Consider the following 26,123-nt stretch of genomic DNA (forward strand, 5'->3'; position numbering starts at 1 on the left):
CTGGATGCTTTCTTGCTCAAACATACAACCGTCTTGTTAGTCCACACATTAAAAAAAAACATTTTTGTTTTTGTTTCATCTGGAAAAATAATCGAGGCTTTTTCTGGTGGTTAATGTTTGATTCTGGTCCTAGATGAGAACTCCAGAGTGTATACGTGAGAGCAGATTCAGGCCCATTGTAGCATTTAGTCTGAAATTGTACTGCTAAATTTCAAATGCAGCATAGAAAAATTGTGAAGGGAAGAGAAATGAATGAAACCAAATTATTTTGTATGTCCTGCATGAATGCTGGGGAGCAATTTTCATGTGCTGTCTAAATCCGTAACAGTTAGGAAAACTTAATAACCTGTAGTAAGAGCCACAGAGCAATGTAACCTGCTGGTTTGATGGTGTCCTGTTTATGAATATTTGACGGGGAGTAGTTGAGCAGCTCAGTTGTGAAATGCAGTTTATACTTGAACAGGGCAACATTTGGAACTTGAGGCTGTCTTAAATCCAGTCTCTTCTCCTTTACTGTTTTCTTAACCAGTTCCAAGTGATAATCCCACTTATATGGATTAATTCACTTGATCACTTTTTCGCAGCTGGTCGGCAGCGCAGAACTGCTGGGCTTGCCTTTCCCTGCCCTGCTGCAAACCCTGGCTCAGTGACCAGGGCTGAAAAAGAGTAGCAAATTCAGGAGTTTACAGTGCAGACCTGCAAGCATTAGTCTCTGAAGGCAAACGACTGCAAAACAAAATCAAGTTACATTTTTAAATGAATTGCAGTGACTTGCTTTTCAAAGTAGCTTTGTATATAGAAATGGTGTCTTTCAGTTTTTTAAAGTTTTTTATGAGAAAACACATACACGTGAGAATACACATGGGCAAGCTATAGATCTGTTATAAACTCAGTGACTTCTTAAAATACAGAAGCTCAGAATTGAGGTTTTATAGCTTTCTCTTTTTTCTTTTTTTTTTCCCCCGTCTGTAAAATAGAAACTTTATAAATGGCCTAGTGAGCTTCACATTGCTGGATTCTGTCTAAATATTTTGTTTTTAACTTCTAAGCTCATTATGCCGTCTTTGTGTTAACTTGTATTAAAATCTGTCAGCTATGACTGGTCTCATAACCACAGTCAGCGGACCAGAATAAGTTAATTATTTACTTGTGTCACTAGTGCTCTTCATCTAATGAAATGCACAGCTGTGTTAGATCTGCAGTTGGGTGTGTAGGTCCCATTGTTATACAAGTCAGCGGAGGGTAGAAGCCGCTATGATGGAGAGCCCTCAGTTCTTTCTGCTGTTCTGCCTTTCTGTGTCGATTTCATGGATCTTTTATCATTCACTTTCACACAAAACAAACAACACAGTGGCTGTCTGCTATGGGAACCAGCTTGGCATATAAAAGGTTTTCAGAGCCTAAAGTAATTTTAAGTTAGCTAAGATTTAATTTTTGGCTTACAGGTGCCGTGAGGTCCAGATGCAACCTAATGCTTTCTTAGAAGTAAATGCAAATAAGGCAAAATGTACGTGTCATAATGCATGTATAATAAAGTATTTATGTATACAATTTTAGGGTAAAAAAGCTGTGTGCAAAAGAGATAGTGGGTTGTGGTTTGGTTTTTTTTTCATTTTCAGCAAATGATTCCTGCTTGGCGGGAAGAAGTAGAAGGATGTTATTGATTTATCATAATAAAACAATGAAAATTAGTTTCAGTAGGTTTAAAAACTAAATACAAGAACACCCCCCATGCCCCAGACGCTCCAATCCTTTTTTTTTTTGTTTTTTTTTTTCCCTGCTCCCTTCCCCCATACTTACCATTCTCATTCTATTAACTACTGTCCCACACACCTATCCCTGTCTTGCTTGGACAGTGGAAGAGGAGCTCCCTCCTGAGCAGACGCCAATATCCCCCTGTGAACTGGCTGGTTGGGGGATGCCTTTTTAGGGATGTAACCAGCACCCTCAGTCTTCCAGGAGCCCCCTCCGCTCCGGGACTGTTCCCAAAGCGTGCTCTGGTAGTTGCAGCAGGCTGATCTCAAATAGCTTGCAGGCTCCTTCAGCTCTAAGGGCTTCTGGAAGAAATTGCCCAACTGAAACAGTAGCTTTGGTTCAAAGGAGTATGGGCTTAAGCAGCTGCATTTTAGCACCTGAATCTGAATGTTAGATCTCTTGGTCATTTATAGCTGCAGTATTTTTGATCTGCAGAATTCACTGTAGAAATAGTTGTAAGGAAAGTTTGGGATGTATGATAGACTACTTTAAATGAGTTTTCATGTTTCTGTTTAATTTTTCCTAAATAGTTTTAGAGTTTGGGAGGTTTTGTTTGTTTTAGATCCAGTACTTAATGAAGACTTAAAAAGCTTCCAGAACTTTTAAAGGTACAGTTTTTGTTCTTAGACTGACAAGATATCAGCAGTCTGGGGAGTGGATTGTACTTTGTAATTCATTGAAAGCAGTCTTTGCTCAGCAAATGAATGCGACCTGAAAAAGTCTTTAGGTTTTTTTATGATTTTCCTCTACTTCTCTCACTCCCTGTCAAAATATTAACTCGATCTGTTTTTAATCACAGTATTTAGCAAAGATGCATATGATAAAAAAATTTTGATTCAATAATGATTTTGTACATCCAAAGAGATATTGTAAGAGGCCTGGTTTCTTCTTTTTTTTTTTTTTGCAGGAAATTATAGCATCAGCTTTAAAAATTAGGTCTCCCTTGAGATATTCTAGTCTGACTGGCCAGAAGTTTCTGGTTGCCTCTGAAAACTGTATCCAAAGCTTTCTTCCCTAATTTGCTAACTCACAAATCACTGGGAGCATTATGTAAGGGTATGCTAATTTTGCCAGTCCTGTCACAAGGGCTCTCTTCTAGCCTGCAGGTTGTGAGCACTGGTCATGGTAATGAATCTGGGTAAAAAGTGATCCATGAGAAAGAGAGGAGGAGAAAAACACTAAAGAAAATCTGGTGATGAGCGTCAGCCCTGCTGGTGGTTTGCTGTTTGTGAATTAAATTGTTTTCTCTTCTGCAGGGGTGTGCGGACTGATTGTTCCCCAGGAAGACATGCCATTTTGCGATACAGGAATCTGTCCAGATATCATAATGAACCCTCATGGCTTCCCATCGCGTATGACGGTTAGTGGTTCTGTTACGATTAAAAAGACAGTGTCCCCTGATAAGGAAAGTGAAGTAGGTTAGAAGGAAGAAACAAAAAAAAAGTTTGAAACATGGTTTCACTGAGAATATTCTCCAGTCATCATGCCACGTGCTTGCTCTACTATAAGTATTCAGCCCTCTGTTTTGCATGTTTTGAGACATCCTGCTGTAAAAGAAGTAGGAATGTGGGCTATTCGTGCATCATGCTCATTTTGTTCTGTATCAAGCTAACAGGAAAACAACTGAATACCTCACTTGCACCCTTTCTGTTTAAAAATGTCTTGCTCTCCCTCTTCCTTCCCTATTGCCGATACCCACTAAGCTGGCTGGGGCAGACTGTGAGGCAAAGGTTGGAGAGGAGTTTCAATAACAGTTCTGGATCTATATAATTTCTCACATTACACATGCCTCCCTGCAACTGAGGCAAGTCTTGCACCTGTGCTACAGGATCACACTAAATACCTCACAGCCTGGCCTTTACGTGGGACCTCCACTGATTACTTTGTACAGCCTCGGATCTTTTTTTTCTTTGTTAGCTTCTTCCCTTCTGTTCCTCCTGCCACACTCTAGTGTGTCAATCTCTGAGGCTCTTTCCTAAAGCAGAAGGCCTCACTGGATCCTGCTCATTTTCCAGACAAATGGAAAAAAATGGAGCTGCCTGACTGGACCTTAAAGGTGTTTCCAGACCCTGTGATGAGTCTGGTTTTCCCCCTTCACACTCCCTGTTCTTGGGCTTCTTCCACTCCTCCTGTTGCATGCAACAACGCAGGCTGCCATCTCAGACGCTTTGCCTGGCTAACGTATGCTGTGACCAACCCAGCAATATGCCCGTACTAGCGAGCAGGCTGTTAACTCTGTGTTTCTTTGAGCAGGTAGGAAAGTTAATTGAACTCCTGGCTGGAAAGGCTGGGGTCCTCGATGGCAGATTTCACTATGGAACAGCTTTTGGAGGCAGTAAAGTTAAGGATGTGTGTGAAGATCTTATACGCCATGGTTATAACTACCTAGGGAAGGACTACGTAACATCTGGTATCACTGGGTAAGAATCTGCTCTATAGATTTAGGTTTTTCAGGGGAGTGGGGAAATCCTGTTGAGGCACATCTGAAAAATCTTCTCATGTTTCAGAGCTCAGGAACTTTCTCTTATTTGCAAACTGCTTTGTAAGATGGAGGGAAGGGGTTGAAGAATGGTGCACTACTGTTGTTTTTTTTTCTTAGAAGTATTTTGTGGTTCCGCATTTTAAGAATTACTAGTATTTGCATGGCTGTAATGTGAATGGCCCTTGTAGTACATATGAACATTTCCCAACTTCTACTGCATGACAAAAAAGGTAAAATCAAGGTTTTTTCTTTCTGAGGCATTGTAAGAAATTTCAAGTTTCTGTTGGCAGCAAATCTTATATATGCTTGGAATCAGATAAGTATTTTCATGTTGACTTTAATAGTACTGTAAAATATGGATTTGGAGGCAGGTGTCTGTTCCTTGGGAATATTTTGTGTGTGCTCTTTTTTCTTTTTTTTTTTTTTTGGTCTTCTTTCAATTACACAATGATTCAGTCTGGCATAATACTCTAATCTGCAAACTTCCTGCTGTGTTGATCAGACTGGCTTCTGAGACACAGAGTTCAAAGAACATAAGATAGTTTAGAAACAGGAAAAGGCCATATGGCTTCACATGCCTGCCCTTCCAAAATGTATCTTAATCCTACCTTCCTGCTATTTTTATTATCCTCCCAGTCTCCTTCTTAAGGAACAAGTTTAGGTCTCTTTCGTAAGTTGGTTTGTTTTTTTTAAAATACTTCTTATTTTAATTGCTTTTCCTACACTCTTATTCCATATGTTGTTCTCTCTTTGTTTCAGTAAGATAATTTTATTTTCCTTACCCATTCCATATTCCATAAATTGTATATCAAGTATCCTGGTATTTGAAACACTTTCTGTTGATACACCATGGTAACTTTCAACATATCTGACTAATCTTGTTTGCTAGGGAGAATCTAGACGTAAAAATCCCCTGTCCCCAAACTTCAGCTTTGTAGTACCCTATTTAGAGACTTTGCTGTAGGATACTGATATTCTTCCAAGCAAATTTCACATGCTTAATCTATTTTGTTATGAAATTTGAAGGCAGATTTCATAACAATGTGGAAGTTTGCAAGTTCCAAATGTCTAGTTAAGTTTTATTATTTTCTTCAATAGGCAGCTTTTGGAATAACACTGCATCGTGTCAGTAATGACTCTGAATGGGAGGTGCAATATTGTTGTCTCCTGCTTGTTTTTACATTGCACATACTTTTTTTTTTTTTTTTTTTTAAATAAATCAATGGCAGTGTGTTAAATCTGGTCGTTCCTAGTGCTGAAGGTGGTAGCTGGGAAATGGCTGAATGCTTTTAATTGTTCCTTTCCAATCTTCAGGCGCTTATGCTGTTCTTGCAGTTGGTGGTGTTTTAAACACAGAAATCTTTAGCCATTGCTCCAGCTCTTAGAATGGAGTAACACCCTCTGTACTGCTTACAGATGTTACCAAGCTGATGCAAGGGCCTGAACAGAGTTCTCAAGAGCTCTTTTACCCGGTTCATTTGAGCCCCCAGTGCCAGCCACGGCAGCGATTTTTGTCCTGTGGATATTGCTGCTGACGCACAGCCCCTCAGGGAGGGCTTTTGCCCCTCTGGCTCTGGGGTTGTGCTTCTAAGTGGTGCGCTGGGAGAATTAGTGGATGGGAAGACTGTCAAGCTCGTAGCTTGCCAGTGCTAAGCTGTCCTTGCAAATGCAATTTCCTTGAAGTGCTCCTAAAAAAGTGATGTTTTGAGCATTTATGCTGCATGTATTTGTTTACGTATATGGTTACCGTTTTGTGTGTGAATGATGTAAAGTGAAGGAATGTAAATAGAAATACCTTAAGTCACTCCTCAGGGTCTGACACATTTACAGTCTTTATCGATTACTGATGACGCTATTGAAACACTCCTGCCAAGGCAGAGGAGGGACTTAGCATGGTAGAGCTGACACAGGTACGTGCAGCTATAGCGGGATGTCTATATAGCAGTATGTGCCACTGAAGATGTGCTGCTCTTGTGTTCAGAAGGGTTCCCTGCCCGGTTTTCAGACTGTGCCCCGACAATTTCTCTAGGACACATTTCTCTCTGACTCCCGATTACCAAATTGTTTCACATTCCTCCTGTACACAACACTTGTCTCTCATAAGGTAAGTATGGGCTAACTGTGAATATTGGTTTTATTTTGTTTTTTGGTCTTTTTTTTATTCCTTCAGGGAACCTTTGGAAGCATATATCTATTTTGGCCCTGTGTATTACCAGAAACTAAAGCACATGGTGTTGGATAAAATGCACGCAAGAGCTCGAGGACCCAGAGCAGTGCTCACCAGGTATCGTTAACAGGCTAAGCACAAAATTCTTGTGTACATTCAGAAGTGTGCCCAGCTGACTGGCAGTATAAAAAAAGTTTTATAAAAGTTTGTTTACCTTTTGATACTTGACACAAGATACTATTATTTATTAATCCACTGTTACAGACTAAAAGCTTTCACAGTAGACTGTGGCAGGAAGTTGTTCTGAATGTCCAGGTGTCCTCTATGTGGTCCAAAACTGAGTTTGCTTCTCAGACTTCTGTTAGCACCTGGTAAAAATACCACACACTGATTCACAGTGCACACTGTGGCCCTTTCCTGACAGATTGCTCATGTAGTAGGTATTTTAGGAGGTTTTTTTCTTTAACATTTTCTTTAACTTTTACAAAATTGGGTCTGAGTAGAAAGAAGAAATTTCTTTAAATATTTCATCATCCTTTGGTATTCAGCAGGTTAATGTTGATGCTTCCCATGTCTTCACCTGTCAAGGCAAATCAAATGCATTGGCCCTAGTGTAGTGCAAACAGGCATTAGAATAATGCGCATCCCTGGTTTACTGCACTTTGCCTCACACACTCTTCCATTCAACTCGAAAACTGAATTTAGGGTTGTATGTGCTGTTACACAGTTGTCATTCAATACCATGAAGGAGGATAGCACCTTTACACTAATAAATTGCAAAAGTTACAGAGATGCCAGCAGTAAATGCCCATTTTTATTTGCCCAGTTTACTGCCATGTTAAAACTAAGCCTGAACTTGGGTTTCTCCCCAACAAAAGGTTGATTACCATGTTGTTGTCTTCTGATGTCAAATTTTGAAGTCAGGCAGATGTACTCTGAGTAATAGGTAATACAAGCCCCTGGAGGTGGGCTTGTTATCTGGACCTTTGGGGAATTTGAAGCATTCTGTTTTCACTGATGTTACTTACTTTTGCTCCTTAAAGCCAAGCTGTGTGGCTGCTTGCACTCATGTTCTAAATTGCTGATATTCCTGGTTCACAAAGAAACAGTTTAATGGCACAGGCTTTGCTTTGAGGAGGCTTCTAGCGGATCGTGTAGTTCACCTTTCTCCCTCACAGTAGGATTATTTGCTAAATCTTGCCGGAAAGTGAGTTGCCAGCTAGTCTTGAATATTCTAGAAAAGAGTATTCCAAATGTCCTTTACCAGTTTTTCTGGATTATCATGTACACCATTTAAACTTCACCTACTGCATGGTGGTACTCTTCTTTTTGACCAGTCCCTTTTGTACTGTTTTTGAGACATAAGCACAAAGTCACGTCTATCCTGCCCTTACTCTTTCCTATAGCAAGCATGATTCATATTCTTTAATTCTTAATTTATTTTTATGCCTCTTATCATATGCTGATCCACTTCTCTTGCCTTGCCTGACTGTACAAGTTAGCAAGTCTGTCCTCTTTAATAGGTGCAACTTCTACCTGTTGATGTGCTATTGGAGAATGGAGGGGCAGGTCTCTGCTCTACCTGATACAGAATTATCTTTTTCTTTTGCTTTTTATTGTCTATTTCCTATGCCTTCTGGCTTTTCAACCTCATGCTGTCTCTAGGACAAACTGAAGTTGTCTCACACTTTCCGTGGAAGTAAATACCAGTGGTTGAACTGGGAGACAAATCATGAAAAGTTTTTGTAATTCTTGGCTGAACTTTTCCACCAACCCCATGAGAAGAGCAAGTGTAGCAGAACCATTATTTCCTGACCACAGCTCCTTGTCTGTATGAACATAAGTGCTATTCCCACATAATGATCTGTCTGCCTCATCTTCTGTTCTTCAACGTGCTAGTCACAGTATTGGTGCTTCACATGAAAATGAAAACTCGCTATCTTAGCTAACGGTGCATGCAGTTGATTTACTGGAGTTCCTCTTTTATCCAAGTCCCTTGATCTGCTTTTGTATTGTCGCCCCAACTTCTTAGCTGTTTAGAGTTACTGAATTCAAATGAAACCTAAATCCCAAGTGAAGGTAGTGTTTACATGTAAAGATGAAGGTGGTGTGATTTCCCCCACCCCTTAATTTCTTTGAATTCTTTGTTCCAGTCAGTAGCGTTGTACTGTGTAGCAAGGGTTCTTTATTTGACTTTCAGGAAAGCTGGTGGATGTTCAATTTATGCTGCCTCTTGACTAGTTTTTTAGGAATTTTCTCTTTTCTCCTCAACTAATTAAACATTTGTTATTGCCATCGCCTCTGCTGAGAGAGTCTGCTTTGCCAGCTTTCATACTGGCTATTGTTTTATCATCCATTGCACTTCCTGGAGAGTAAATTGCCTCTAACATTGTTTTTTGCTTTTAAAAGTAATCCTGTAACAGCTTCCAACATGGAATTTGGCTGTCATCGTCTTGAAATGCATTTTATTGTATATCAGTTGTACCTTAACTGACAGAGCAAAGCTATATTTCAATCTGGAATAAGGTAGAAGACTTGGTTTCTTGAATGTCACTGATTCTAGACATTGTTCTGATTAAAACAAGACTTTGTAGAATTGCAAAACAGCACTCTGTCAACACAGTCAAAACCACCAAGATGTTGCCCTCTGAATTGGTATTTGTTAAATGAAATGCAATACTTAATTTATTTTGCCGTGAGTAATTGACAATTAATTTAAAACATAGTTTTATATATGGTGTTGCCTAGATACCCAGTCCTGCTAAATCTTTGTAATAGATAAACTGCTTTTAGTTTTCCTTACAAGAGCTCAATATAAGCTTTCTGCATGCATAGTTGTTTTGATGGACATTGTCAGGGCTGCCACCTGCGTGTCTTTTGAACTTATCAGATATTCCAGTTCCTTTTATACTGCCAGGGAGTAATGAGATGACAACTGGTCAGGGCTCCTCTCTGTGCTCTGGGGCTGTGGGAGCACGGTACGCCCTGTTTCCGCCAATGACTCCCCATTTCAAGTTAGCCACTGGTTTTCCATAACAGGCACAAGGGAGATCTGCTGAGACCTACAAGGCCTGCTCTTATTCATGGGGGTAGACTTGTTTCCCCCCACTGGCCAATGAAACAAGGAACAGGACCATAAAGCTGAAACCACTGTTCTTCCAGGAAATGCAGAATTAGTGCCAAAAAATTCTTAATGTTCTTAAAAATGCTGAAGTTAATTGTTTTATGCTTTTTTCTAAATGCAGCAGTCAAATACCATTTGGCCTTATTTTTTTTTATTTAAAGAATTACTGTGTTTTATTTAGCATTTAAGAATTTTAAGAACTTACTTTTTTTAATATGAAAAATATCTCTTTTTAATGATATTCCCAATATTATTGTCAAGAGTCTGCTTTGTTTTCAGAATGTTATATGTAGAATAAAAAATGGAAATAGTTGCCTACGGCAACAGCTGCAGTGTACGTTTGTATAGCGGGAAAGGGGAAGCACAAATGCTTTATAAATGCTGGTTTAACATTTTAAACAACCATCGGTATGAGGAATTTTCAAACTGATGTGAGCTGGAAGAAAAATCTGATAGACTTAAGCAGCACAAGCTAGACTTTTTTTCAAAGGCCCCAATATTGAAATTTGTGGTACTTCAGAAAACTACTTTTTGTGGAAGAAGGATTTGGTTTGTTTTGTTTTTTTCTAATGAGGTCATTTTGATAGTGGGAGTGAAACACTTAAGAGCTTAAGACTTAACTTTGGGGTGTTTTGTTTTGGGTGGTTTGTTGTGTTGTTGTTTTTTTTAATGGTATTTCAGCTGCCTTAGAAATCTTCATCCTGTATCTGTTGAAAGACTCATGGCATATCATCTCTTAAAGGGCTGGAGTTGGGACCCCATCATTTTTCAAGAGGTTTTATCCTTCCTTAATTGGATTGAGACTTTATTGGGGTTCACATTTATAAAGCTATTTTGTCATTTTATCCTGTGGAAGAGCACCTGGTGAAACTTTTGAAAGTAGGCTTGTGCATTAACTGATATTATAAAAGTCAGTTGATCAAAGAAACTCAGGCACTTCTAGCACCACAGCAAATGCTTGTATATTTGGAGGCCCCAACTGCTTTTCAAATCTGCCTCTTGGGACTTCAGAAGAGAAACTGCATTCACCACAGGGTTAGTCCTTTAAAACAGCGTCTGAACAGCGATGGTGCCATCATCTGGGGAGGGGGCCCTAGGGACTTTAATCAGGATGTAAACAACTTCTATCCATTCTCCCAACAGTGGGAAAAATAGAAGGTTATATGAATGAAAAGGACGATTTGAATTACAAGCAGATTAGTTTTGAGGTTCCAGTGTGGTCAGAGTAAGGGAAACTACTACCCCCTAAAAACAAATACAACTTGCATCTTTAGAAGATACTTTGGTGTGGTAATTAAGTATATTTTTTTACACTTGTTACAGAAGATTATTAGATGTTGAAGGCTTTTGTAAATCCTTTTCTCTGAGTTGCAATAAGTTGACAAAATTTTATTTTTAATAAATTTAGCATGCTTAACAAATATAGTTGTTTGAAATAATATAAACAAATATACTCCAAAAGTTATGAGACCTGTCATTGGATATTCTAGGTGGATTACACTGCTGCAGGTATCAGAAACAGCACATAAACACGGGGTTTCACTGAGCAGTGAAGCCTCTTATGATTGCAAATAACGTTTTTCTAATTCCTTCTCTTTGTTGTCATGTTTCAGGGAATATACCAAGATGGAAATATTTAATAAAGTGCATGCAATATATTAGTGCTTCAGGAATTTAAGGGTATTTTTGCTTCATAGTTCACTCTAGTATTTGCAACCTAAATATTACAGCATTGTGCTAGTCCAAGAGTAGAAGTGATAGTGTATGAAATTGCAGTATAACAAACAAAAGGTTAAATTTTGACTGTCCAACAAAAAAAAAAGTCTTATACAGTCATAATGTTAAATAATATATTGTACCTTGCCTTTTTACCTCAAAATCTTTAGTGTATACTTACACTGCTTTGTTGAAACTTTCCCCTAGCACCATGAGGACAGAGTCTTTCCAGGCAAAAAAATGAGGGTTTGATTTGTGTTGAGGAACTGAAGGGTGGGTTGAAGGAGGAGGGAGCCAGACTCTTTTCAGTGGTTGCCAGTGAGAGGACGAGGGGCAACGGGCACAAGCTGGAACATAGGAGGTTCCACTCAAATATGAGAAGAAACTTCTTTACGGTGAGGGTGACAGAGCCCTGGAACAGGCTGCCCAGGGAGGTTGTGGAGTCCCCTTCTTTGGAGATTTTCAAGACCCGCCTGGATGCAGTCCTGAGTAACACGCTCTGACATGCTCTGGGCAATCCTGCTTCGGCAGGGGAGTTGGACTAGATGATCTTTATGGTCCCTTCCAACTCTAAAAAATTCAGTGAAATTCAGTGAAACTAGAAAACCAGGAATCTGTACAATACGAAAATTAGTCTAATAACTGTCAGACATGAAAAAAGTTAAGTAGATAAGTGTTACTTTAAAAAAAAAAAAAAGGTAGGATTTCAATAATAAGTAAGTAATATGCATACTACTTCTTTGCTGCTTTGTTTTGGTATTCTCTCTGAGATCACAAATGGTTTTATTTTAAGAATTTAGTCTTATCTCTAGTTCAGCTGAAACATTAGTTTGATGATTCATTCATTAGCTGCTGAATATTGTTTCATTTAATTAGCTATGAACTATAATGAATGTCTCATCAAAAAAGAGTACCAAACCTGTGTCCAGATTGTCTTGGATACTGTTCGGTCTCTTTTTATTTTCACTTATTCAGCTATAGTCTGTGAGGTAGAGTTATGGCCTGACCACCCTGCAGTTGGCACTCACAGAACTACATCATACGGCCAGTGCAGGGGCAAAGATGAATTCCTTCAACTTGAATAACACCTTTGTGAGATCAGTAACTCTGGTTTGCAGAATGCTGCTCTCCATTGATCCTGTACAGTTCCTACAGTTTGAAGACAAGCTTTCCTAGAGTTGTAGAATGTACTTTCTGGAATACTTACTACATTTGTTTCAAATCTTCATTTCAAAGGCAACCCACTGAAGGTCGATCCCGTGATGGTGGTTTACGTCTTGGAGAGATGGAGCGGGATTGTTTGATAGGTTATGGAGCCAGCATGCTTTTACTGGAGAGACTGATGATTTCAAGCGATGCCTTTGAAGTGGATGTTTGTGGACAGTGTGGCTTGTTGGGGTACTCTGGCTGGTAAGTTGTTTAACTGTAATGCTTTTTATAAACCATGGTGTCTTCTCCTCACTTTGTGCATGTGACATGTTTCATACTTTCAAAAAACCCCTTGACCTCAGGTGCATAAAGCAACGCGGTACCAGGTAAATGTGCCTCCATGTAACAGAACCCTGTCGCTGGTTGTAGTGCTTCTCAGTTTTAAAGTGCTCGCAGACACCGTGTCCTGGTTTGAGGTAAAACAGAACTAATTTTCTGTTCAGTAATTTTACCTTTTTAGCTGGGCCTCTTCTAACTAACTAAACTCTGAAATTAACAGCATATTGTTCAGGAACTGCTTGGTCTCATAGTGATAAGACCTGATTATACCAAGGAATGGTATGCAGAGAGGCCCTGGCTTATACTTATTGCTATAACAACCAAGGTCAGGTAAATTTGTTATTTGCCCCATTGGAGGGTTGGAAGTGGAAAAGCGTAGAGGGGTCACACCTGTAGGGAGGAACGGACAGGACAGGTGACCCAAAACTGACCAACAGGGTATTCCATCCCATCTGCCCCATGCTCAGTATAAAGGCTGAGGGATCAAAGGGTCAACTGTCTTCCTTCAATGGCCGACGTCCGAGGAGGACCTTGTCTGTTCATCTGCCTGTGATCCCGATTCGAGTATTCCTGAGTCCAGATCCAGAATCTAGCTCCTGTCCATTACTGAGTCCAGCCTGGGACTTTCCCCTGTGCCTGCTGGTGACTTGATCATCATCCTGGGAGCTTGATACAGTTTTGTATATACTGTATACTTTTTTTCCTTTTTTTTTCATTTTCTTATTATAATTTATTATTTCATTATTTATTAATATTTTCATTAAAGTAGTTTAGTTTTTCTAAACTCATAAATCTCTTTTATCTCTTCCTCTCCTCTCTTTTCCTTGGCGGAGGGAGAGAGGGGCCATCTGTCATTCTGATTGGTCAATCTGGTCAAAACCACGACACACCGATTAACAGTCCCATGTACCTTAATCAAAACCAGTGTCAATGTTCAAAACTGGTATTTGGAAAATTGGTGAGATGGGATGGTTTTTTGTTATGGTCTGATTGAAGTTAGGACTAAAGTGAGTGTGTAGTCAATGGCTCCTGTTGTGGGAGCACAGGTATTGTCTTCCACAGCCAGCTATGCTTGTGGGAAAGGTTACCTTTGCTCTTGTCTGCTGCCTTCCTTCCCACCCTTGCAGGGGATTAGCAAACGCCCAATCCTGTATATCACCTCTTTTTTGAAAAGGGGAAAATAGCTGTTTCAATGTGCTTGACTTCTGAAATGAGAGTACTAGCTAGGCTACTCACAGATCTTCCTGGTATGATCACATGGCGAACCTCATAAGGCTGAAGAGAAGGAGTGGGCACAGAAGAACGGGACTAAAAAGCAAAATCTCCCACTTTCTTGTTCTCTCGCTGTGAAGTTCATAATGGCACGCATACCGCTTTCTTTGACTGCCTCTCTCAAATGCCTTCGTAGTCTTGTAAAAGAAGGAGCTCCTCTTCAAAGCATCAAATGCACCAATCCCATGTTGGAGCCTGAGAGACAAGCAGCTCTCTCGTTGGAAATTCAGCTGGTTTCTGCCCAACTGCCTTGTCCCTAAGAAACTTATCTCTAGACTAGCTAATGGTCTTGCTGTCTTACTCTGTGTCCTAAGCCAGTACTGAGCTTGTCTCCTGCAAACAAACTGGTTTTCCATGTAGGGGAAGCATAAAACTGGACGGCAAAACTATGTGGAGCTCACCGTATATGACACTATGGGCTTTGCTCTACCCATCTTTTCTCTACAGTAATTTTGAGATGGTACGTTTAAAGTTGTCCTGTAGCATGCTGGAAATACACTACTGTTATTAGAAGATAGGGAAATTGCTTTTTATGTTCATTATAGGTGAGGGAAATGTTTTTCTTCAGCTTGTGTTTTGTTTTGTTTTTTTTGCCAGGCAGAAAAACAGACTTGTGAGACCAATAGCAATTTATCAGATCATAGAATCATAGAATGTGTTGGGTTGGAAGGGACCTTAATCCCCTGTGCTCAGCACCGGTGAGGCCTCACCTCGAGTACTGTGTCCAGTTTTGGGCCCCTTACCACAAAAAAGACATTGAGGTGCTGTAGCGGGTCCAGAGAAGGGCAACGAAGCTGGTGAGGGCTCTGGAGAAATAAGTCTTATGAGGAGCGGCTAAGGGAGCTGGGGTTGTTCAGCCTAGAGGAAAGGAGGCCAAGGGGAGACCTTATCGGTCCCTACAACTACCTGAAAGGAGGTTGTAGAGAGGCGGGGGTCGGTCTCTTCTCCCAAGTCACAGGTGATAGGACAAGAGGAAATGGCCTCAAGTTGCACCAGGGGAGGTTTCGATTGGATATTAGGAAAAATTTTTACACTGAAAGGGTTATTAAGCATTGGAATGGGCTGCCCAGGGAAGTGGTTGAGGCACCATCCCTGGAGGTATTTAAAAGATGGGCAGACATGGCGCTGAGGGACATGGTTTAATGATGGTTTTTGTCAGTATTAGGTTGATGGTTGGACTAGATGATCTTAAAGGTCCCTTCCAACCTAGACAATGCTATGATTCTAAAGGTCATCTAGTACAACCCCCCTGCAGTAAGCAAGACATACGATGATCTTGCAAGTTTCCTGAAAACGGGTGACCTGGAATCCCGTGATTAAGGGAGGAAAAAATATACTGTGGGAGTTCAAGTTACAAGTTACTCTGATTTTCATGTTGGGTGAAGATGAGGAGTTGGAAGGAGGAGGAGAAGGATTCATTTCCAAATATCTCAAAAGAACATTGTTGGAAACTTGCCACATCTTGGGTATCAATATCAATCTATTGGGAAAGGCAGGAAATTGAACTTTATTCACTTCAATGATTGAGAGTGATTGATTTTTTTTTTATTTTTTTTTTCAATGATACGATGAAGTAGAACAGGTGCGTTCTCAGTTTGTAGATGTGTAAAAGTGACAGCTACTGTTTCTGCCCTTGGTCAGGCCTTTCTTCTGAAGCATGTGGCTTCTGGCCAGAAACCAAGCACCACGTTTGCTGCTAACAGCAGCAGCAGTTCTGCTCCTTATGGAGCAGAAACTCATTCAGAGGTAGGTAAACACATGTGGAATCCAGAGGAGAGACAAGGCATACTCTGTGCATCCTGTTGTGGTTGGTGATTTTTCGTTGGGCATTGTCCTATTGGCTTTTGTGGGGGATTTTTGAGTCCTGTTTTTCTCAAGTGCTGTACGCTGTGTGTAGCAAGTCAGGCCTTTTTCTCTTAAAACTTGTCTCTTAAAACTACTGTAATGCAAATAACAATTGAAGGAAGTTGTCTAAAACAGAAAGGCATGCCATAAAGTCAACGAACCAACAACTTCTGTGTAAAGCACTGCCTTAAAAAACTCACATGCAGATGTAGCTCAATTATTATTTTATTTTATAAGACCTTGGCTTTCAGAGCAGTCCTTGAAGATTTTCAGAGACCACAGGAAGTGAGGGCACCTTGAAGAAAATTAGGAATTTGAACTTTAAAAGTAGTATTGGATTTTATTTTTAAGTTGTTTTTCCTATATTTCATATTTTTAAGCTTGTAACAAAGTTTAGTAACTCTTCTTAAATAACTGTGAAAGAAACTACTCTCTCAGATGGAGCCAGACATTCTTGCAATCTGATTCTGTGAAAAGCTGTCTAATGTGAGAGAAATCGCTAAGAGGTAGTTTCTGCTAAACGATATGCTGTGTCTACCAGCTAAGCAAGTGGCCCAATAATGAGCATCACGGTAGAGACCAAGTCATTAAGAGAAACTTCCAAACGGGCCTTTTCAGTGGTTCTGGCATTAATAATACATTGCTGCAAGAGACCTTTTAGAAACATACTGTTTGGTGCATAGCGTTAAGGACACATGCCTTAAGGAAGACGAGCCCTTCCTCTCAGACCAGACAAGGACTAGCCACCGGCTATGTTTTTCTGCAAGGTAGTAACAGCAGATCACTGTTGGGGCCTGAACTGGTACTTTCGCTGGGGAAGGGGACTGTTGTGGCAGTGACAGAATTTGTCCCTGAAAAAAAAAAAAAAAACAAAAAAAAAACCAACAGTAAGAACTTACTGTGATGTACCAGTGTTGTGCAAATTTTCCAACTTTGTTGTTGTGCAGGTGCTCAGGGACAGGACTCCACTGAACGAATGAGCAGAATCGGGTCCTTTTTTGATGACGAGAAGTTATTCCGATCCCTAGAGTCTGAGCATTTTAAAATATACATGAAGAAAAATTTTGTTTCTGCTCCAGATTCAGCCTTGGCACAGTTGCCTTTTCCTGTCCATTTTAGTATCAATTCTTGTACCAAATGGTCTTTCAAGTACTTTCTGTGATCTCTGTTTGACAGAGCTTTGTGCTTACCGCACCTTAACCTTTCAGGGTGATCCCCATCCAAGTACAAAGCAGGCCCAGAATGGTGTAGCTTTGAGCCTGGGTGTAGTGAGGGATCTCTGCTCCTCAGTCCCTGGTAGCTGTAATCAGATGCCAGACATCTGCTCATAGCAGAAAAGTCATGCCTGGTCAGGCTTCTGGGGCTTGCAAGGCTTCTTCTATTGAGAGCAATTGCTTGGTATGTTATCATTGACTTCTGGTTAGGTCACTTCCTCCCACCATAAAAATGTACCTTTCCCTGTAAATTTGGACTAGGAGAGTAGTTCTAAACCTGCAGCCGAGGCCTATTCTGTTCTAAAGGCATGCTGGCTCTACAGTGTCTACGGGAGAAGCCTGTTCCAGGGAAACACCTAGTTCATTCTCTTACCTTCTTGCTGCCTATCGTCAGATTTAGAAAAAGCCAAAGCAGTTACTGGGAATAAGTGAAGCTTCATCCCTCATCATGAACTGCAGAAATGTAATTAAGGCTTCTGTACCATTGTTTGAAAGCTTTCTTGGTTTGAATAAATAAATAAATGAATACCCCAAGTATGGAGCATATGGAGGTCAAGGCAACTGCCTTGTTCTTGAAAAATAACCAGCTCTTTGACATGCTCTTTAAGCATATCTGTAAAAGAGAAGTAGCGGAGTCTGAGAAAGTGACTGGAAGACTAATGCCAACTCTCATAACGAAGAACCTTATTCACACTAACCAACTTTATTGTACCTGTCCCCATTGACTTCCACGTGCCCTAGCTCAAGTTCACTGGTAACAGAAGCAAGTGACTAAGGATTGGCTTTATTGTAGATGTTGACTTTCAGCCTCATTCTGTACCACAGAACCATGTAGGAATTTTGCTAATTCTTCCTTAATTGGATCTTCAGGGTGTTATTACTTTATGCCAGAAATATAAATTTGAAACACAGCAGAAGAAAAAAAAAAAAAAAAGGTTTTGTTAGACCATTAGGAAGTGCTGAGTCAGTCTGTGTTCTCAAAGGCCTGGCTTTCTCAGCTCTCCAAAACCAGAAGATAGCGTATACAGGAGAATGAGGAACTAGGGAAGTTGGAAACTGATATTTATAAGAGCAATTTATTTTATTTTGTTTTATTTGTGTGTACACAGAGTATGAAATTAAATAATTTAAGCAGTTGCTACCCGCGCTGAATTTGAGTCCCAATACTGGAAGTATGGCTGAGTTACCAGCCTATATATATTCCTTATATGGTCAAGGCTGTATCTATATGATAAAATACCACTTTCCTCTGGAATTTTGACATCATTATTTGAGTAACAGAGTGCAAAGAATATGCATTAAAAGAATATGCATTTCCCATCTTGACCAAAGCTTTGCCTGCTCACACAGAGAGGTATATGAAAAGAGATGCCTCTTTCCTGGAATATTAACTAATTTGAGACATTATAGGGTGAAATTGCGTTATGAGGAAAAAACCTAAGTGTGAACCTGCTTTCTTCCTGCCTCTTTTTTATGACATATATTTATATAGAGAAACTAGACCATTAACCTTGTTTTCAGAAATGCTTAGCTTTGTTCACCTCCTTTCTCTCATTACGCAATGCTGAATTTGTGTTGGCAGTTGTGAGAGGTGAAGAAGTAGAAGTCAGTCCTGTTGGCTACTGACCGTTGTGGTTCTCCTCCAAGAAAAGTGCAAGTTTAACATTAAGCTCCTATTCATTTCAGTCAGATTATTTAAAGGTGTAAAGTTACGACTGTCTTATGCGCTAAAATGTGTTTCAAGCACTTGGCTCTTTTTAGGACTGAGCCCAGTGTTTAAATGCAGGTGGATGAAGAAACCAGTGGATAGTGGCAACTGTTGTTTTTTTCCTGCAGAGCTTCATTTATGCACCAACTCTGACTTTCTTTGTGTTTGTTTCCCTAGGTGCCACTACTGCAAGTCATCATGTCATGTGTCTTCTCTGCGCATACCTTATGCCTGTAAACTCTTATTCCAAGAACTGCAGTCAATGAACATCATACCTAGGCTAAAACTAGCTAAGTACAATGAATGAAAAAGATGGAAAAAAAGTACTTTAGAGAAATTGAAATCCCAGAAATAATGGGAAGATTTTTTTGGTGAACAGGAATAACTCTAAAACCTGAGTGGGTAGAAGGGAGGTGCAAGACAGTGTAAGAAATCTTTCTTACATATCCTACATGTTTTTAAGTTGACAGGGGAATAGAATATATGAGGAGAAGTTCTGAAAGCCTTGATTAGTCTGAGTGAGCAGGACATAAGGAAATTGTTGAATAAGGCCATGATCCAGCAAAGAACTTGCATCATTTCAAACAACCCTATGCTTGGTTTTGAAAAGTGCTTTGCTGGGTGAGGACTTGAGCTGAGCTAAATGAACATCTTATTCACAGAGGTTAAAAATGTTTTCTGGACCAGTGTAATATGAAAGACTAATAAATGTTTTAAATAATATTGCCTGACTGTGTTGATGGTTGTGTAAGGATGGTAAAGCCTTCATATAACGTCTAAACCATTTTCCTATTCCTAAAGCATTTTGTTAAAGCATTAAAATTTTAAGTAGTGTCAGGCTTAGAGAAATGAAACTGCTTTATGGAGAACTTGAAATGAGACATTTTGAGGGGGATTTCAATATGCAGGTGCGTTTATGTGGAAGCAATGTGCGATTATACACTCAAATCTGCTTCAAGCTAAATGTATGGAGTTGCCATGAAGTTCAAGGGAGGTGACTTGTATCAGTAAGTGCATGATACAGCTTACAGGTATCCATTCAATTCCTACTGAGTGTAGTAGATTTAATAATACACTGGCCAAAGCCCTGAAAAGATGAGCTGCAAACACTAGGTACTGATGTATGTTGTGCTGTCCTAGGACTTCAGAACTTTTTTGTGAAGTTCTTTGTTTCAAAGAACAAAATAGAAGAACTATGAAGAACAACAAATCCTCCACTGACAGTGGAGCAGGTTTGAATGACCTGAAAGGATTTAGAAAGGGAAGAGCTGATTTTTTTTCATGAGATCCAAGGCCTGAAATTAAAGCAGTGGATGAACAAAGAGTCACTTAGTACCCTAAACTCACTTGAGCCTTTGCGTGTCAAAGCATATGGTTAACTTTTTAAGCAAAGTAGTCCCACTGAGGTAGGGATGAAGTATGTGCGTATTCAGGTGCTTCAGAGAAAGGCAGCACTCTGGATCAAGGAGGACGCAGAACACTGCCTATGGTCTGGAAGTCCTGAGATGCTCTTTGGCTCCTCACATGGCTGAATTGTGCACGCTGATCCTGACACTGCTCTTGCAGTCATGTTGCTGCTGTTCTCTGAGCTGCTTGAGAAGCACAGATGAGCATCAGCCTGAGTAGGCTTGCTTGTTTTTTTAAGCTTCCGCCAAAATGCTTAATCTAGTAGTTTTGTGTCTGGGCTTACAAATCAAGTCCAAAGGGATAGATTTTACTTTTTTTTTTTTTTTTTTTTTTTTTTTTTTTTGGAAAAGCACTTGAAGCACCTCTACAAAGATCTGAATGGCTCAGGGTTATTTACAAAGAGTTACAAGAGAGTGATGTACGGCTTCAAACTGGAGGAAGAAGTTAACCAGAAGCCCCAAACAAATTAGTAAGCTTTGCTTTGCTCTCTGAGTTTGCCAAACTGAGGCTCGGGTGCACCAGCAGAGGGAGTGAGCCTCAAAGGCTACAGACTGCTGGGGAGGGAAAGGGGGGGAGTTTTAACCTGGATCAAGGAAACTATGCTGAGGATAAGGTGTTCTTGTTAGCTAGTGTGGTCTCCTAGGTCAGGTGATCAGAGCTACAGGACATTAAAGACTAAGCAATGTGTACAATGACACCTGTGGAAATTTAAGCAGACACAGCAGAGATGGAGGAGGAGCAAAGGAGTGTGCTCATGAGTAACCCTATTGAGAGAATGGGTCTATGTGCAACCCTGAGGGGCAGCCTTGCAGTTAATTTACCTCAAGCTGATGAAGGCGTGGGAATGAAAGGTTTTGTGAAGGTGAAGGAGATCCTCTGCGATAGCTGAAGTTTAGGGAGAAAGGGGCAGCCTTAGCAATGATGGATCCAGCAGAACATAGAAGCTAGACAAGTCTAGCAGCGAGGGTCACCCGCTCTCAGCTATTCTGGTGATAGCTACATCAGTTCCATTTACACATCATTGCTGTCTAACCTAAGGCTGTGCAGACACTGGAGGCTTATTTGAGTGCAGATCTGAGTTGAAACTCTGATTTTTACATTTTGCCCCTCTTTAAGAGGCTACCTATGTTCCATCATAATAGACACCTGCAATTAATCTCTTGGCAATGGAATAAGCATTACAAAACTAGCAGCAGAAACGGAACAAACAGCTATGGATTCCTGGAATACAGTTGGTCAAAGTGGCTATTCAAGGAAGGAATCCTATATCAGCGAGGAAAAATTATGGTGCATGGGCTGAGGGAGGTAAAATACATTCTTGGAACCCCAGAGCTGTCACACTGTTCTCCTCTGGTGAGCCTCATCTTTGCAACCCTTTGAATTATCTTCCTAGCCAGCCTCCCCTCCCCCCCCTTTTTATGCAGTGAATGCCTTCACAAAGAGGTCTCATGTCAGCTAACGGCTGTACTGCTGTGACTGGACTTGCCCAGATCAACCCCGCCATGACTCTTTGTCTAATTGCTGAAAGAGATATAATATTCTGAAGGACGCTTGACAAAATCTTAAGGCTTTAGCACAAGGAGCTGTGCCTGTAAAAACTGCTGTAAAGTTTTCATTCCATTGCAACTACTTTCTCTCTTATATTTAGTGTCCAGGAGAGGCTTTCTAGAAATGATATTCAGCATGAAGGTCACTAGTGCTAGTCCCAGCTGAAACGCCGAATACAGTCCACTTTCTGAGACAAGCTAGAGGTGTGTGCTGCTGTTGGAAGACATATCTAACTTCATGCGGTACGTTTAAGTCGCCATTTACTTTGCAGATAAAGGATAAATTGCTATTAAAAGGTGGAAGCATTTACAGACCTAGAATTCAGTAATCAAGTCTATTATTTTGCTGCAAAACAAAGACATTAAGTAAAAGCTACCCCTTTCCAACACTAGACGTGTCCAGCTCTACCGTTCTGTTGGGAGAAGGAGAATCAAGCCAGGGCTGGGCTGCAGGATGCTGTGGGGCAGAGGAGAGCACGGGTCTTTTAGCCAGTCCTGGAAATGTGGGAAAGGTCAGTCACTTGTTCGGAGTTTGGAGAATAACAGCCTCACTTCGAGTCATTTACATAACCCTTACAATTATTTTTTTTTACTTTTTTTTTTTTAAGGTAAATGTTTCCAAACATAGATACTAGAAAACTGAACAATAAAGAAAAATGAAACCAGGCTGGGCAATTTTGGCATTCAAAGAGGATATAATATGAAATATAGGCATACCGAAATTTAATAATTTTAAGATGTGGAAAGTAAAGAGCTCCCACTAAGCACAATTGGTTTTGTTTGTAATACCCATATCTCGTTAAGAGTTTTGCTTACAAAGAAGCTTCAATGTAAAAAGAGCTTTTAATTCTTTGGACTCCCTACTTATTTGTTGCTTAAACAGGGAGGAAACCCAATGAAAAACATAGAACCATGATGCTGAGAAATTACTGTATGTCTTTTCTCCAGTTTTCTGATGGTAAATAGAAAAGTATCTGTGGCACAATGGGAGTACATCGTAAATAAAAGCCTAAAAAGACTGGAGACTGTTTCATCGGTTAGTGATAACCGGTGGCAAACTAATGAATAGTGCTGCACATCGGAAAACGGGTTTGCGAGCCCTGCTGGGAACACACCTGTAAAGTCTGATGGTAAGAGTAGCTAGGAATCGGTAGGAATCGCGCCGCTGCAAAACCAAACTAGACGGGCTGAAAACATGTCTGTTTTTCAGACTTTCTCTGTGTCAAGTCTCTTGAGGGCCAGGATGGCCCTAGCGTGAGGGAGGACTAGCCCTGAAATGACCTCCCTGGCTCGCAGCCGTGCCACAGTGACCCACAGGAGCAGCGTGGGCAGCTCCTCAGCCGTGTCCCAGCACAAGCATCTTAGGGCCATGGCACAGAGCTGGCTCAGCGCTGCGAGAGGCCCCTCCAGCCAGCCTTTCCTCCAGTTGGAGCCGAGGATTGTTTTACAGCCCGTTGCCGATTCAGTGGGGCCATGGGGCACTTGATGAATTCCCTCCTCTGAAGAGGACGTGACTTGCCCAGGGCCACAGAAAGACCGTGCCAGAACTGGGATCAGGACTCCGCAGTCCCCAGGTGCCAGACACGTGCTTGCCTTAAAACTGAGCACTTCATCAAACCGTAAAATCCAGCCAGATGGTGACTCTTTGCTATTATCTGGACCAGTGCTGGGAGGCTTAATGTGTGCAAGGCACGGTGAAGATCTGGATTCCAGTTTCTGTGTCTAAGGCTCAGAAGCCCAGGAAATGGATCCACATTTTAGACCTAAATGCTGTTAGAAACTTGAACAGGTTTGAACCCAAGTTCTGACTTCAGTCCATCTTTCTCATGAAATGTTTCCTTCTTAGCCTGGACCCACCAGTTTCAGTGGGGCAGGTCTTTCTTTGGAAAGTGGTAGAGAGGTGCAGGAGTAAGGACTGGCTACTTCGTCAACCTTACTCTGACCTGTGTACATGGCCTTGGTCAGATTCTCTTCTTCCAGGTAGCAAAGACTGCATGAATCGGCCAGTGGATTAGTTTTGCCTCTCAACAATACTTTTAAGAACTCACTGTATGGACCCAGGAGGTAAATGCACCCTCTCTGCCTTCTGTACCTATGAACATGCATCCCAGAACACCAGAACTCTCAGTTAAACTCTCCAAACCCAGGTCAGAGCCAATACAGAGATTTTTTGCACTTGGAATTTTTAAAAAGTGGTTTTATTCCTGTCTCAAAGTCAACAGCAAAGATTTCTGTTTGATACCCTGTGAATGGACTTGAGATTTTGTACCATCTTCTGAAAAATCCTTCTGAGGCTGTGAGCAGCCCATTGCTCTTTGCATCTTGCTGCTGGGGAAAAAAAAAAAAACAAAAAACAAAAAACAAAACAACTATATATTTCTCCTAATTACAGTTACCCCTTTATTTGTGTATTTCCTGAGGCAGGTACCTCTGAGGTGGTTTCAGTGACCATTTATTTTTTTCCAGTAGCTTCACTGGGCATGTCCTTTTCCCCTCCTCCCAGCCAGTATATAAACAGCATGGTGGTTCCAAATCAAAAGCAATTCCCTGCTGCTAACTGCAGCGGAGCCTTTGTCTTTCATTAGCATGAGTTTTGGGGAGCTGCTTGACCTGTGCATGCGCTTTACCATTCCAGGCGGTGCATGGTAGTTATTGGACGCTCAGACTTAACAACAAAACATTATAAACAGAAAAAATAACTCAAAAATGAAGAAATCAATGTGCTAAACAGTAAATTTCTAATTTCTTGCTAAAATTATGTTCTAATAATGGAAATGGTTTTCCCTTAAACTCCCAGTGAATTTGGAAACTTAACTCTGCATCCAGGCCTCACCCTGCCAGTTGGAGGCAGGCGCTGAAGGTAATTCTCCATGCTCCAGGTGGATCAAAAGAAACTCATTATCAGTTGGTCATCTAAAAGGATATGACAGCTTCACATCCAGTTGTTCAGCAGCTTGGATGCAGTCTGGAATGGATCTTTTGTGTGTCTGTTGTCTATAATAGCTTTTAGGGCTGGCTCTTCTTCCAACACACAGTACAAATCCTCTGGTAACTAGTACCAGCCACACACAACAAAAGCCAGCTAAATCTGGTGTAAGCTCAGAAATCGATGACTGCTTGCCCTTTTCTACTACTACGGTCAGCAAGAGTCTCCCAGGCTGAACATTCAGGGCAAGCACCCCTAGGGGCAGGGGTTCTTCTAGACTCCTTCTAGACAAATACTACCCAAAAGAGTGAATTCCCTTCCTCTCTGCAGGCTGAAGCTGACCAGTGTGAACGAGGCGTTTTCACTGGTCCCTTTTGGCAACACTGGCACTGCACTTCTACATGAACCTGAGGACTGGAGCTGAGCAAAATTCCTTTCACGAGCATTAATAAAAAAGATCATTTAAGGTGGACCTATGCTCATCTTCAACAAACTTGGCTTCAGACAAGTCTACAGTTACAGCAAGCCAGCTGCAATTCATGCTACTTTTCTTTCAAACTAGAAAGGAGGTACCCCCTGCCTGGTGCATGTGCAATCCATCATTTGCATGCCTCTGCTCTTCTGCTCATTTTCTGCCAGGTACCTGCATATGTGACTGCCGTAGCCACTTTCTCTCAGTGCTTTTGTCAATTAAAGCCTTTTGAAGGAATCGGCACACATGTTTACCTAGGCAGCCTTTTGATGTTCTTCTTCTAGTTCCTGCATCTGTCAGCATCACGTTCCCCAAGCACATACACAGAGTTGATTCCAGAAGTCATCTGTCAGCTTACTCCATATCTTGTCCTTCACCTACATGTATAACTTCCTCAGGGGTGTTAATACATGTAAAATAAAGTTAACATTTCCTGTTCTGATAATAAAGATGAGTATGTGGGAAAGAGAAGCCAATAGAGAAACAATTTCCTTCTCTGTGTCTTCCATGGGATTTGCCCCAGTAGGTGAAGACAGCAGAAACAGAGGAATAGAAGAGCTGGGAAGGAGGGTGGACAGAAGCGTGGGTTCATTCCGAGAGGGGGAGGCTGCTGGCTTAGGCAAGTAAGAAAATACGGAACCGCTCACAGACTGCAGCCACTGCTAAAATAATGAAGTGTCGCTGTATATTTGGCTGCTGCCAGCAATCTTGCAGTCTGCGCAGAGACACATTGGATCCAAAAGGATCCCCTGAGTCCCTGAACTCAGATCCCTGGTGTTGCAGATAACCATTTTACACGGCTCCATTCGCAAGCCCTTCATACTCCTTGCTACACCTAATGCAGGTTCTCGTCTCTGCTAGTTTGTGGGAAAGCTTCTCCACAACTTCAGCCTACAGTTGCCTTGGATATTCTAGCTAAATTAATAAATAACAGTTCATATTTTTTTTATGTTCCTTTGCCAACAGTTTTCTTTGGTTGAAAAAACTCTTGGTGTTTACC

At 40.9% G+C, this 26,123-nt stretch overlaps 1 protein-coding gene across 1 annotated transcript in view; it reads left to right on the plus strand.

Annotated features, from left to right (window-relative positions):
• The window catches only part of POLR3B (RNA polymerase III subunit B), an 84,496-nt gene extending 65,010 nt beyond the window's left edge, over nt 1-19,486 (plus strand). The window contains exons 24-28 of the mRNA XM_074164969.1: nt 3,012-3,115; nt 4,009-4,175; nt 6,408-6,521; nt 12,481-12,654; nt 18,949-19,486. Of these exons, the coding sequence (XP_074021070.1) occupies nt 3,012-3,115; nt 4,009-4,175; nt 6,408-6,521; nt 12,481-12,654; nt 18,949-19,078 (689 nt within the window). The 3' untranslated portion in view covers nt 19,079-19,486. The remainder of the gene's footprint in view (nt 1-3,011; nt 3,116-4,008; nt 4,176-6,407; nt 6,522-12,480; nt 12,655-18,948) is intronic.
• The last annotated feature ends 6,637 nt before the right edge of the window (nt 19,487-26,123 follow it).

The sequence above is a fragment of the Numenius arquata genome, chromosome 2 (genome assembly GCF_964106895.1).
Source record: "Numenius arquata chromosome 2, bNumArq3.hap1.1, whole genome shotgun sequence".
Classification (NCBI taxonomy): Eukaryota; Metazoa; Chordata; class Aves; order Charadriiformes; family Scolopacidae; genus Numenius; species Numenius arquata.